The following is a 14,148-nucleotide window of genomic DNA, read 5'->3' as shown; positions in this document are numbered from 1 at the left end:
TTGAGGGTCTTCCTGGAAACAAATACAGAAGGGTATGCTCTTATTTCAACAGGGAGCATATTCCAAAGACCTGGGGCAGCCACAGAGAAGGTCCAGTCCCAAGTTGTCACTAAACGAACAGGTGGCAACCATAACCGGACCTTTCCAGATGATCTTAGTAGGCGACCAGGTTAACGACAAAGAAGGCACTCTCTTAAATACCCTGGACCCAAGCCATTAAGGGCTTTGTAAATAATAACCAGCACTTTGACCATTGTCTGACGTGGCTTATACTATCTGGCAAGGGGGTTGTTGTAGAAGCCTGGTAGATATCATTAATGCTTCTCTGAGGGAGGGCAGGATACCTTCCTGTCTTAAGGAGGCAATCATTAGATCTCTTCTGAAGAAGCCTGCATTGGATCCCTCAGAGTTAAGCGACTATAGGCCTGTCTCCAACCTTCCATGGCTGGGCAAGGTAATTGAGTCTGGTTTTACATTGTAACTATTTTATAAATGTTGTGAGCTGCCCTGAGCAGCAGTGTACTGGAGGAGCAAAGTATAAATATTTTAAATATTTATTTATTTATTTATAAATAAATAAATAGATAAATAAATAGATAAATAAAGATCTACACTGGCTACCTACCGATAGGTTTCTGGGCAAAATTCCAGGTACTGGTTATAACCTATAAAGCCCTAAACAGCTTAGGCCCATTTCAGAGAAGCCATCTTCACTATGAGCCCCATCGCCCATTGAGATCATCTGGAGATGTTTGTCTGCAGTTGCCACCAGCTTGTCTGGTGGCTGCATAGGGGCGGGCCTTCTCTGTTGCAGCTCTGAGACTCTGGAATATGCTCCTTGCTGAATGAAGAGCCTCCTCATCTCTGAAAACGTTTAGAAAGTCTCTAAAGACACATTTATTCAGCCAAGCTTTTTAACTAGACGTGGTTTTAAATTGTTTTAAGATTTTAATTTCTGCTTTAATTTCTTTTATGTTGCTGTAAACTGTGCAGAGACAGAAGTTTGGAGCGGAGTACAAATATAATAAATTAAAAAATATAATATAATCGTATGTATGTATGTATGTATGAAGTTTGAGAAGTAGCATGTACCAACACATTTTGAGCAGAACAATCTTCAACAAATAATTTTGCATCTCTGATGCTTCTGTCTTCAGAAACTGAATTGGTTTGGAATGTGTGACACTTGCTACTTTTTATCCAATCACTTTTTCACCTTCTTACTGGACTTCTGCTTTCATTCTGATAGAATGGATGTTCCATCTGGTGGCATTTTAAAGAAAGAGTGATTAGATTAGTGTGCATATTCTGTGTGTTTTTTACATGGCTGAAAAGAAATATCTGTTTCATCTACAACTTGTGTTTTTGCATGTGTTTGTGTGTGTCAGTTCTTTGTTTCAGTACCATATTTCACTTCAGATGCCATTTCATACTACAAAATTTTTAGTGACAAGGATGGTTACAAACATATTCATTACATCCAAGACTCAGTGGTATGTCAAACAAAGAATCATCTTAAAACTCATATCTATGCAAGTTTTGTACATGGATCGTAAATAAAACATCGGACTCATTTCTTTTGAATATGTTGTTTTTACAGGAGAATGCAGTCCAAATCACTAGTGGAAAGTGGGAGGCCATATACATCTACAGAGTAACAAATGATGCAATGTAAGCATTCTATAAAGCACAGTGGGTCAGTTATGTGACTTGTCATCAATGAAAATTAAATTTGGTTCAATCATGATTTTCCAGTAGAACTCCATTTTCAGTGTCGGTGGTAATCTGAGGGCCTTTCTAAATGTCAAAATGGATACCCCTTAACAATGATTGTCTGGAAAGGCTTTGATGTTGTTGTGAATGCATTTTAAGAACAGACGAGTGGTTTTTTTGTACAGATGCACATTTCTAGAGGTGCCTAACAATTTTGTCATACAGGTATACTATTTATACCTTGTCTTTTTTTAACTCCAAATAATATGCTTCCCAGACTATGGGAAACACCTGTACTGGGCAGCAGCAATATAGGAAGATGCTGAAAGGTATCATCCCATACGGTGTGGGAGGAGGCAATGGTAAACCTCTCCTGTATTCTACCAAAGAAAAACCACATGGCCCTGGGGTTGCCAGGAGTCGAAACCAACTCGATGGCACACTTTAACTTTAATATGCAGAAGGTTCAGTCCTTGGCATCTCCAGGTAGGATTGGGAAAGAATCCTGTCTGAAACCTTGGAGAGCCTCTGCCAATCAGTGTAGACAATACTGAGCTAGAGGGACCAATGGTCTGACTCCATATAAGGCAGCTTTTTATACTCATACTTATTTTAGCATACACTAACTTTCTGGCCCCAATCTGCTTGCACAGACCCCAGTTATGAAGCTGATCAGCTTCATAACTGATGATCAGCCTTGCTCCTTGAACAAACAGACATTTGGTAATGTAAACTTATAACTTTGTTTTGGAACTCCTGAATAATTTGGACTATTACATTGTAAGGAATGCTCCTCTGCTTAAAGTGAAGCACAATCATCCACGTTATATTTCTCTTGGAGAGATAAATTAACATTTTGGCTTTGATCTAGAGATCTTGTAAAGCTTCTCCTTGATAAACAGATGACTGGAGAGTGGAGGAGGGGAATGGCTGTACTAAGTCCATCCCTTCCCAGCCTGGAGGATGGGGTGGCATAGAAATGGGCTCCAACAGAGAAGCAACAGGCACACACTGTGCTGCTGCACAGATTATTTCGAGATATTCCAGATATGTATTAATTTTTTCTCCAGCAACTTGGCAGAATAGAATGTTTTATGCCCATCAATACTTTTTGATCTTCTTGTTCTGTTAAAGCATGGTTTATTTGATAACCTCAATTGTTTTCTAGATTCTATTCAAGCAATGAATTTGAAGGCTATCCAGGAAGAAGACATGTATATAAGTAAGTTGCTGTTTTCCATAATGAAATTTTTCCCCTTTTTCCCTTTCCCCCTTTTTTTTCTTGAGAGAGACTGTTACAAGTAAGATTAGATTTCATTTTAACCACACACAAAAGAGAGAGAGAGAGAGATAAAATGAACCAAAACATGAAAACAAGCAAACAAAACAAATTAAAAAACGGAAAATGAAAATGAGTGGGGTTGTTTTTGCACATTGCTGTGCCTTGTAGCAGGGTTGCACAACTTCAGCCCTCCAGCTGCTTTGGGGCTACAGCTTCCATCATCCCCAGCCATACTTGCCAGTAGTCAGGGATGGTGAGAATTGTAGTCCAGCAAGAGCTGGAGGGCCAAAGCTGGGCTGCCCTGCCTTATCATTCAAAGGCACAAATCGATAAATTCCATCTGTAATTGTGGAACACTCACCATATACAGTATAACAGGAATCTCATTGACACCACAGCTATCTCCTAATTAAATACATCTTAGCTGAAAATTAGTTTTAGTTGATTAATCCATTGATTTATTGATACATTTAGATGTATCAATAGTACCAATTCAGTTTAGTAGTTTCAAAGGAAAAAGGCTCTCTTTGTTTTTAGATAGTACATGTGTATGTTGCAGGAGGTGCCATCTCAGAAGAGGCATTCTGTTTTCTGTGAAAGTAAAGGGCGAAATCCTCTCCTAAGGTGGTGCCTGCCATCTACTGTTTTAAAAAGTCCTTTCATTAATTTTTTAAAAAATTAAAATGTGCTGCCTGTTAATTGAGCTGCTTTTTAGTTGACTAAAGAGGCTTTGAGTTGATTGATCAAAACAGTAAATTAAAGGTTGCAGCGCTGTTAGAAACATCTGAACAACTGCATGCTCTGTTATGTTGGATTAATTGCTCCAGAATAGTTGCCATTCCTTTTTCCATATACACTGTGGGCCAGTTTTGACTAGACATCTTATTGGTCCCACTCACAATGCAATTAGGGGTGTGAGCATGTACACCCCTTTCCCCTTTCCTGTGTGCCATTCATAAACCTGTGGGGAGAACAGTATCTGAACGGCTTCCTCACTTGCATAGTATTTAAATTGAGTGTGAGGCAGCAGTTGAAATGAACTGCCCGTCCATGTGATTGTGAAAAGTTGAATAGTGCATTGGGGGTGGCGGGGGGAGAACATGGGCACTCACATCCCTAATTGCATGGTGAGTGGGACTTACTGGACGTATCATTCAAAACAATGAAGATAGGCTCCTCCCTCCACTTCTTCTTCAGAGAGGCAAGGGGGGGGAGAGCAAAGAGCAAGCTGTCATCCAGATGTCAGTGCCTCTCTTCCCTTCAGGGGCCCAGGGACATTTGTCCTCCCTTGTTGAATTGTAGCAACGCCCCTGGTGTGTTCCAAGATGCATTCTGAGTTTATACAGGGCAATTGTGAGGCAAAATATACTGCCCAGAGATGAAAGTTTGGGCGGTATAGAAGTTTAAGATGAATGAATGAATGAATAAATAAATAAAATAGGCTCCTCTGCATGGACTGTGCACCCTAGGACATGATCCAGAATCTTCTATAGCACATGGGGCTTGTGTGGCAGATATGTAGGCTTTCCTCAGCAAAAAATATAGAAAGGGTTTCCTGGAAATAGACAGTCAGAAGATTAGTAGACTGAGATGGTGGGTATAACTCTCCATGTGCAATGAGAGCACATTGAGGCTTCTATGTGTACCAGGACATTTTAGATTGGGCCTGAGGTAACTTTGTTTAATCTTCCTTTGTATTACAGAATTAATCGTGGAACAAGCTCTATGACAAAAGAGTGCATTACCTGCAATTTAAGAAAAGAAAGATGCCAATTCTACAGTGCTAGATTCAGCAACGATGCCAACTATTATGCCTTACTCTGTTATGGTATGTTTCATGTGTAGACAAATTACATCTCAATTTCATTTTTCAGAACTTGAATAGGCATTCTTTTTCAAAGCACTTTAATCACCAATTAACTATTAAGAGTGCTGGTGTAGTGTGCTGGCTAAAAGAGTGAGCTATTAATCAGAAAATCTCTGATTTAAATCTTATTGCTGCCATGAATTCACCTGGTAGCCCTCCACCTATCCTATCTGCAATTTGGGGATCATTACTGAACTATTGTATGTTTGCAACAAGATAATGCATGTAAAGAGCTTTGAACACTCAAAAGCACTATATAGAAATCCCTTGACAGTAAAATGTTCAAAAACAAAATATCACAACTTAGCACTGAAATTGTGTCTGCATTTACAATCTAATGCAGAGTTTGGAATGATTATGGCCCTAAATCTGGATTGCACATCAGTAATTGATTCCTAATAGTGATATTTGATTCTAAAGTAAGTATTTGCATCTTTGAAACAAAATGAGTGGGTTATGATTTGACTAAAAATGTAAAACACACATTTGTGTGTTTTAAATTGTGTAAACTGCCTAGAGATACACATATCAGGAGGTATATAAATATGATACATAAATGAATAAATAAAAATGATGAATTTTCCTATTGGCTTGGAAAATTATTCAGCATGAGGCCTGATCTAGCAAACCATGGGACCAGCATTGCATGCTTGCTGCTGTACACATAGATACAGTGTGTTAACTTGTATACAAAATTCCACAAATAGTCACATGTGTATTGGATGGTTGAGTGTGGTCATTTTCACCATAAAGTAGTTTGTTTGTTTTTAATGCTTCATGGTATGTTGTTTTATGTGGAATCCTTTTCCTAGATACAGATTATTTTATTTGGATCAGCTGTAGACAACTAATAATGACAAGAGCCATACATGTGCATTCCAGAATGGGTGCTTCTTCAAAAGTGTTTATATACTGTTGATTCAATTATCACCTAGAAAATTTAGGACTGCAGTTGACATTTAGACTAAGATTACATGCATGCAAAGGAGGAGGGGCAGTATTCACCAATCTTCCCTTCCCTTTGCAGCCAACTGTGCCTCCCCAAAATATGTCCCTGAGAGTTCCAGAAACTTCATGGACATAATTTTGGGAGGGACTGCAGAGGGAGATTGGCAAAAATCGCCACCCCCGCACCATGTGTGCATGTTAGTCTAGATGTCAGCTCATGTATTAAAAAGCAACAGTAATGTAATTTTAAAACATTATAGTTTTTAAAATGCAAAGAAGGTATGACCTGGAGGGTATTATAATTACCTCCTACTCTTGATCGGAGAAGACAGAAACAAATTACTACCATAAAATAAGGGAATAGCCATCCATTATGTTATGAGTAGATCTTGACATGGAGAGTTTTGATTTGAGTTGAACCATGTAAAGTTTTATTCTTATGGAGTCAGCAAAGAAGGAAAATATTCAGAAGGTTTCTGTACCTTCTAGATTTCAGAAATAAGGTCAAAAGAAAAAGGAAGTTTGATGTCATAGAGAATTATATTTAAAATGACCACAAACTGAACAAACATAACTCAGTTGACACCAAAGGAAGTATGCAGATCCAGTGACAGATCAGGATAAGTACAGATTTATTGATTCATTTTGGAATATTGGAAACTATTCACAAGGCAGAGATTTTGCCATTGTTGTAGCCATATACATTCTACTGGGATACTAGTGAGAAAACATATGTAGTTACTTGCCTTCTATGTAGTTAATAATGTTTTATGATCTGGACTGGATGCTCAAGCACGCAAATAATAGAGTCCCCAGCTAAGCAAAGAAGCAAACATAACAAAATGATAACACCTTTCAATCATCCTAGCCATCACACAGGAAATGTGCTCACCCTGAGAAATGCGTTACGACAACCTCTCTGAATCCCTTTGTGCTTGGTTAATTCCCTGTTCAGATTATGTAACAGTTATAGCTAGGCATCACTTAATCTGAGTGCAAAGAGCTCTCTGTAAGATGTCTTGGTTTCCTAAGCAGTATTTCTGACATAATCCATGAAAAGTAGACCCTTATATTGGACGGTAGAAGCATATACAGACCTGATTAGCATTATTATGTATTATATTTTATTTTAACACTATCAAGGTGCATGACATCAGCAGAGTTAAATTTAGAAGCAACCCCCTACTCTGTGGGACTTACTATTTAAGGTTACAAAGCAGTAAAGACAAGAGGAAAGGGAGAGAGAAAGGTGGTGAGCAAATAAAATGATGTCTTCTTGATGTAAGAAAGGATGTTAAATAATTTAACGACTAAATTACATATTTAACTACTGAAGTACATAAAGTCCAGCTCGGAGGGGAGAGCTGGTTTTGTGGTAACAAGCATGACTTGTCCCCTTAGCTAAGCAGGGTCTGCCCTGGTTGCATTTGAATGGGAGACTTGATGTGTGAGCAGCACTGTAAGATATTCCCCTTAGGGAATGGAGCCGCTCTGAGAAGAGCAGAAGGTTCCAAGTTCCTTCCCTGGCATCTCCAAGATAGGGCTGCAAGAGATTCCTGCCTGCAACCTTGGAAAAGCCGCTTCCAGTCTGTGTAGACACTACTGAGCTAGATGGATCTATGGTCTGACTCAGAATATGGCAGCTTCCTATGTTCCTATATTACGTTGGAACTCCATGAATGGAACTCCCAACATAATTTTCTTCTTGTCGATGCAGCTGCATTGCGGGGCAGGGGATATTATACTGGTGTAGTAGAAGATGGGTCCAACCTTCACCTTGTGCTGATTCCTCAACTAAAATCATGCCTCTCCAAAGCTGCTGTTGGCCCCAGAGGGTAAATTTTTATGCGTATACATTTCCCCTCCATGGCTACATTTCCCCTCCACTTCCACTTTGTGGTGGTGGTGTGGCATGGGAAAGATTGCAACTTTTTGCCCCTATGGCCTTGATCCAAATTGGGGGAGGACAAGGCTGCTTTTACAAGGTGAAAATTAGGGATGTGCAAATTGAAGCAGCAAGGAGGTGTAGAATTGGTCTATAAAATCAGGATAATGTTGTCGTAATGGTAGTATGAAAGGGACACAAATGTCCCTGTAATACGAGCACTGCAATAGGACGTGCCCTGTTATTTCTGTTTGCCCTGTGCCGCAAGGGCAGTGGCATTCTAATAATGGAATTTTCCTATAGCTCCCTTCAAGCACAGCTGAGGGGAGGACATGGCATTGTGCCAGTGTGACGGCCTTCCTATGTGTTGGGATTTCCAGTTGTGTTAGATATGGCATTGGAGAGGTGACATACTTATGTCCTTCCCTAGCCAGAAAGTTTGGGGTCTAGCCTATATCCAATTGATGCTCTATATCTGTAATACGCTGTTTGATGAGTGCCTTGGCTAATTCATATCCCATGGCTATTAAGAGAGGTGGAGATAGACCAAGAGACACTATTTTATTTATAGCTGACTGTTTCCATTTGGATTGAAAGTCACCACTCAGAGTTAGGGGGGCGAGGCCTGAGGGACGGAGAGAAAGCCTTAGCCAGTAGCAATAGCAATAGCACTTACATTTATATACCGCTCTATAGCCAGAGCTCTCTAAGCGGTTTTACAATGATTTAGCATATTGCCCCCAACATTCTGGGTACTCATTTTACCGACCTCGGAAGGATGGAAGGCTGAGTCAACCTTGAACCCCTGGTCAGGATCGAACTTGTAACCTTCTGGTTACAGGGTGGCAGTTTTACCACTGTGCCACCAGGGGCTCTGGTGGCGCAGTTAAGTATAGTCATCCAAACCCTTCCCTCCACTTTCATCAAGCCTGTCTCCAGTCTTAAGGTGGTGTTTGAGACACATTGTGGAACTTGAAGGGCTACTCCTAGGAACTTTGATTGCACACGTTCCAGTTTGGCAATGTTGGGGAAGGGGTCCAGCTGGGCACCGTAGAGCAGCTGTGCCAGTGGCTTGGCTTCATACAGTTTAAGCGCTGCAGGTTTATAATGGCCACCTCTTGTTCAGAGGAACTTGATAGCTGAGGAACTCCTCTGTTCATTTAATGCTGCATAGTCCCCATGTGTCTTCCTGGAACCAGTGGAGTGCAGTACTATCCCCAGATACTTGAAACAGGCAGCCTGTTCAATCTTGTGCCCTTCTGTAGACCAAGAACAGATCTTGGGTCTTTTGGCAAAGGCCATTATTTGGGTTTTAGAATAGTTCAGTTCCAGAAGATCTTCCTTGCAATACTGGGCTAAGGCCTTCAGTGCTCATTTGAGTCCGACCAGGGTCCTTGAGAATATTGCTGCATCATCCTCATATAATAGGGTGGATATGTGAGCTCCTGCAGGTTTAGGTGGGGTGGAAGTCTACATTATTAAGTTGCCCCACCATGTATTCATGTAGAAGTTGAATAACAGCGGGGCCAATATGCAGCCTTGTTTTATCCCCTTACGTGTTTCGATGGCATTTGTGAGATGTCCCTGAGGGTTGCACCTTACCTTGAGCGATGTATCGGTGTGAAGCACATGTATTAGGTATAGGAGTTGTCTGTCAATTGAGGAGGCCTCTAGCTTCTCCCATAGGTTGACTCACAAGATAGAGTCAAAAGCCACTTTAAAGTCAATGAGGGCTACATAGAGGGAGGTTGTGTTGCTGGAAGAGTACTTTTCAATGAGGTGTTGGAGCACTAGGCACTGGCTGATCGTAGATCGGCCCTCTCTGAAGCCAGCCTGCTCCTCCACTAGCAGATGTTCTTGCTCCAGCCAGTCCTTTAATTTCCATTGTAGATGTATCGCATAGAGCTTGCTGATCATATTGAGTAGGGTAATCGGCCTGTAATTGGCCGGGTCGTTCTTGTTGCCCTTTTAAAAAATGGGACAATGATTGCTTTCCCCCAGTCCTTGGGGATACGGCCATATGTATCAATGAAGGTAGAAATGGAAGACAGAATGGGGCCCACCATTCCAGATTGTTTTTAATGGCCTCAGGTGGGATCATGTCCTCCCCCAGAGCCTTCTCAGTTCTCATTTGGGCGATCAGGCTCTTAATCTCTGATGTTGTCACTGGTGTCCACACAGTCGTGTCCTCTCTAGCTTTCCCAGGGAAGCACAAGCCAAAGTTTTTGCAGCTGGAATGGAGAAGAAAGGAGGGATCACAGAATGTTATAGTCTTTGCAGCAGCCGGAGTGGGAGGGGGCAAAGGTGAAGTCTAGATTATAAGTCAAAGATGCATGTTTAGACAACAGACTGAATGCTGATAGAGAGTAAAGAGTAAACAAGAAGAAAGCAGCTGTGCAAACACAGGTTTAAGACTACAAAATCCATGATGATGTGATCCATGGCTAAAAATACACATACATAAAAATATTTACTTTATTCTGTAACCATTTATGCCCAACACACTACCTCTTGCCTTGCACCATTCATTTAGACCATTAATTATTATGCCAACAACTAGGCTAAAACATAACACAAGGCCAGACTTCTTAAGAAAAGACTTCTTCTCTCTCAATCCAGGAGAGAGAAATGCTTTTGGTTAAATATACTCCCCTTCTGGATTGAAGCTGGCAGATTCATTCCTGGGCTGGTTCAGGTCCTATATGGGGGCTCAGATCAGGAGGTATTACTGGGGGGACTGCTGCTTGATCCCCTGGCCTTTGGCCTTCGGGTTCTCACAGGGTTCAGTCTTGTTCCCTATGATATTTAGCATCTACATGAAGCCGCTGGGAGAGGTTGTCCAGAGATATGGGCTGCAGTGTCATCAGTATGCAGGTGACAACCAGCTCTATATTGATATGTCATCTGTTCCCCGGGAGTCAATGGATATTCTGAACTGGGGGATGGCGGCAGTAATGGGCTACATGTGGGCAAACAAGCTGAGAGTGAATCGAGAGAAGGCAAAGGTGCTGGTGGTCAGTAGGAGAGGTAATCAGAGAAGTGGGAAGGGTTCAGCCTGTTCTGTATGGGCCTGTTCTGTGTGCAGCTTGGGGATTTTCCTGGACTGACCTTTGCCCTGGATAATCAGGTAGCCACTGTGATCAGGAGAACCTTGCTGCAGCCCTTCCTTGAGTTGGCAGATCTGGCTGCTGTCATCCATGTTGTCATATCATGGCTGGATTATTGCCATATACTCTATGTGAATGTGCCCATGAAAAGTAGCCAGAAACAACACATAATAAAGAATGCTGTGGCCAGATTACTGTCGGGGCTGCAGTGCTCAGGCAGTGCTCACAGTGGACAGTCCTGAGGCAATCACACTAGCAGCTCATCTGTTTCCAGGTACAATTCAAGGTGCTTACCTTTAAAGGCCTAAATGGTTTGGGGTAGGTACCTTAACTCCTACTCCTACACCTTAACTCCTACTCCTAGTTGAAGTGCCATGATCTTCTGGGAAGGCTCTGCTCTGCATGCTGACGTCTGGGGAGGCATGTATGTCATGCAAGTAGGGCAGAGCCTTCTCAGTGATAGCTCCCAGATTGTGAAACTCCCTCCCAGAAGAGATCCATGCCACTTTGACTTGCCAGGTATCCCAGAGTTGTGTGCAGATGGACCTTTTTTCCTGGTCTTTTGGTCTTTGTGGAGTGTGACTATTAAATGTCTTAGGAATGCTTTATTGATTGCTGCTATGCTTTTATTAATTGTGTGGTGATTGTGTGTTATATATTGTGATGTTTTTAGATTGCTGTACACCTTCATGAGATGAGGGATGGTATAAAAATTCAACAAACAAACAGATATGCAGACATTCAAGCTGGCTTGGATCTTAACTTCTGTGACTGGAGTTCTGCTAGGATTTTGCATCTGAACTTCTGTGACTGGAGTTAAAAAATGGACTTTGCCACTGCTTTCATCTGCACTCATATGAAAAGCATTTCCTAAAGGATGGGAGAATAGCATGGGATGTTGCACAGGAGGGTACAGTGGGAATAAGCAAATCTCAAGAACACACTGTCATGGATACTGAAGTAAAATCACCGCATCTTTCCTTTTTAAAATTTTGATTCAACTAGGTCTAAAGATGATGATCTGCCTTAAACATTTTTTTACTTACAACCTTTGCTCCTGCAACTCATTAAGCTCATTCACATGGCCTGTAAGTGGGGCAGGGAGGGTGGGGTAAGGGAGACAGGCTTGCACTACATTACCCCCAGACAATCCTGTTTTGTCCTGTGACCACATGGCTTGCACGCCAGGACAGGCCACACTGCCATCTAGATGCTGGGGAAACACAGCCTGGCCACTAGAAATCCCACAATGCACCGCACAAGGTGCATTGAGTGCCCTGCCAGGCACTCTAGGAACCTGGCTCTGTGCCCACGCCCTTCTACCTCGGTAATAGCCCAGGGGAAATACTCGGGCTACCTTGTGGGGCAGCGTTGGGATCAGTCCAATCCCAGCGATCCACACGTGCAGCCCTACCTGGGGGCTGTGCAAGTCCCGGCAGGGCTGCATGTGTGAACAGCCTGTACGTTTTTCAAAGATGTTTACGTGAACTATTTGTTTTTCAGGATGTGTTTTAGGATCTATCTAAGTTTGCCATTGCTTCTCAAACAAAAGGATGAGGATGAGGAAGGAATGTATATCTACTTGAAAGTGGTTAATTATATATTTGAATTCAAGTAACAATAGAACAAAGAAGAAGCAGTACACAAATGTGTACATGATCACTAGTTGTCTATTAAGAGAGGACTAGCTGACACACAGAGAACATCTTACCTCTCCCCCCCTCACACACCTTCTTTCCCAGTCTCCACTTCCTGACCACGGCACTACTTCTGCCGCCCCTTTCTCTCCCCCCCCCTTTCTGGGCCTTGCCTCTGTGGCCGGGCTGGGCCCACCGCCGCCTCTGTCCTCCACAGCTGGGCTGGTCGCCACCTCTGGCGTCCACGGCCAGGCCGGGCCCGCCGCTACCTCTGGTCTTCGGGGCTGGGCCGGGCCCGCTGCCACCACCAGGGTGACCTATTCTCCGGGTGCACCTCAGCCAATCAGGCACCTCTGCCGCCCAGCCAATCAGCTGGGTGCCGGGACGCACATTTTAAGGCACACCCAGGAGAATTAAATATATAGATTGGAATGCCAACGTGTTTCTCTAAGTTATGGTTTTGTATAGTCATGCTAGTGTTTTGGATAATAAAGGAGATATCTAAATCCAGAGTCAGGTCACCTTTGGACTTCCTCAATTGACTCTTTTCTTACTTTACAGTTTGTAAGTACAATAATTATTGAACCTATTCATCTTGAAACTGTTTTTCATGAAACCCTGTGTAATCAATGCTACCTTTGATGTCTTAAAGTTTGTCTATGCTATAGTGCCTATATGTGCTGTGCTATACATAGTGCTGTACTGTGTGCTATATGAGCTATATAAGTAAACTAGTATTTTTAATAGAATTGCAGTCTTTATTATCATTACAAAGCCCTCGTGAGGAATATGAACCTGCGTGTGGTGTAATTTCTGGATTGGAACCGTGTTTTGATACAGTTTACAAGTTTCCTGAAATTGCTTACAGTGAATCAAATTACTAATCTAGATACAGGAGTGTAAAGGGTGATCCACCAGAGACAACTGCAACTTTCCTGTTGTGTCCTTTGGATACAAACCTTTTTCATTGTAACGCCTGACCATTTTGTACACAACATGTTTTGAAACATTAAGCTTGCGAAAGCAGTTCTATGGAGAACAGAAAGGAATATGGATATATAAAACTCAGGTTACTTTCAGTCATCAGTTGTTATACTTTAAAAGTTTATCTTGTGTTATTTCAGTAGTAAATGGTTAAACTTGAAATGAAAATTCTCTTTTTCTTCCAACCATTATTGTAGGTCCAGGCATCCCCATCTTTGCCATTTATGACAGCAAAAACAACAAAGGTATCATATACCATGCAGAATTGTATTATGTACTGTGACTCTAATAAGCACAGATATGTGCCTTGTTGATAGCCTGAGGTTGACATTCCTAGAAGAAAATCCCATTGCCATAAATGAGTGTCCAGGGCCCGCTTGGGCCCGCTTTGGGCCCTATTCAGGCCAGTTCAGGCCGCCTTCGGCCTGTTTCAGGCCTCTGCGCATATGTGGAGGGCATTTGTTCGACCTCACTGCCTACTCTCTGGGCTTTTGTGTGACCCAGTTCGGATTTGAACTGAACCTGGAAAACCGGTTTTGTGCACACCCCTATTGGAGACTGCCCTCGGAGTCCCACCACCGTCTGAGGTTAGACAGATGGTGAACAGAGAGAGGCCCTCCGTAGCTGTAGTGCCCTTCACTGAGAATGCCCTCCTCAGAGAAGCTTGTCTGGCATCCCATTTGATGTCTTTTTGGCACCAGGCAAAGACATTTTTATTTGTTCAG

The 14,148-nt window shown here is 42.2% G+C and overlaps 1 protein-coding gene across 17 annotated transcripts in view; it reads left to right on the top strand.

Annotated features, from left to right (window-relative positions):
- The window catches only part of LOC128340394 (prolyl endopeptidase FAP-like), a 104,016-nt gene that overhangs the window by 52,735 nt on the left and 37,133 nt on the right, over window positions 1–14,148 (top strand). For 16 of the 17 annotated variants that reach the window (XR_008313675.1, XR_008313677.1, XR_008313676.1 and 13 more), the window contains 5 exons: window positions 1,389–1,493; window positions 1,601–1,671; window positions 2,882–2,935; window positions 4,699–4,823; window positions 13,621–13,668. Coding sequence is in view for 14 of the 17 variants with exons in the window: in XM_053285417.1 (XP_053141392.1) it covers window positions 1,389–1,493; window positions 1,601–1,671; window positions 2,882–2,935; window positions 4,699–4,823; window positions 13,621–13,668 (403 nt within the window). In the remaining 3 variants the exon portion in view is untranslated. The remainder of the gene's footprint in view (window positions 1–1,388; window positions 1,494–1,600; window positions 1,672–2,881; window positions 2,936–4,698; window positions 4,824–13,620; window positions 13,669–14,148) is intronic. The other variant, XM_053285415.1, reaches the window with a different exon arrangement.

The sequence above is a fragment of the Hemicordylus capensis genome, chromosome 1 (assembly GCF_027244095.1).
Source record: "Hemicordylus capensis ecotype Gifberg chromosome 1, rHemCap1.1.pri, whole genome shotgun sequence".
NCBI classification, from domain to species: Eukaryota; Metazoa; Chordata; class Lepidosauria; order Squamata; family Cordylidae; genus Hemicordylus; species Hemicordylus capensis.
This window is presented reverse-complemented; position numbering and strand designations above follow the sequence as displayed.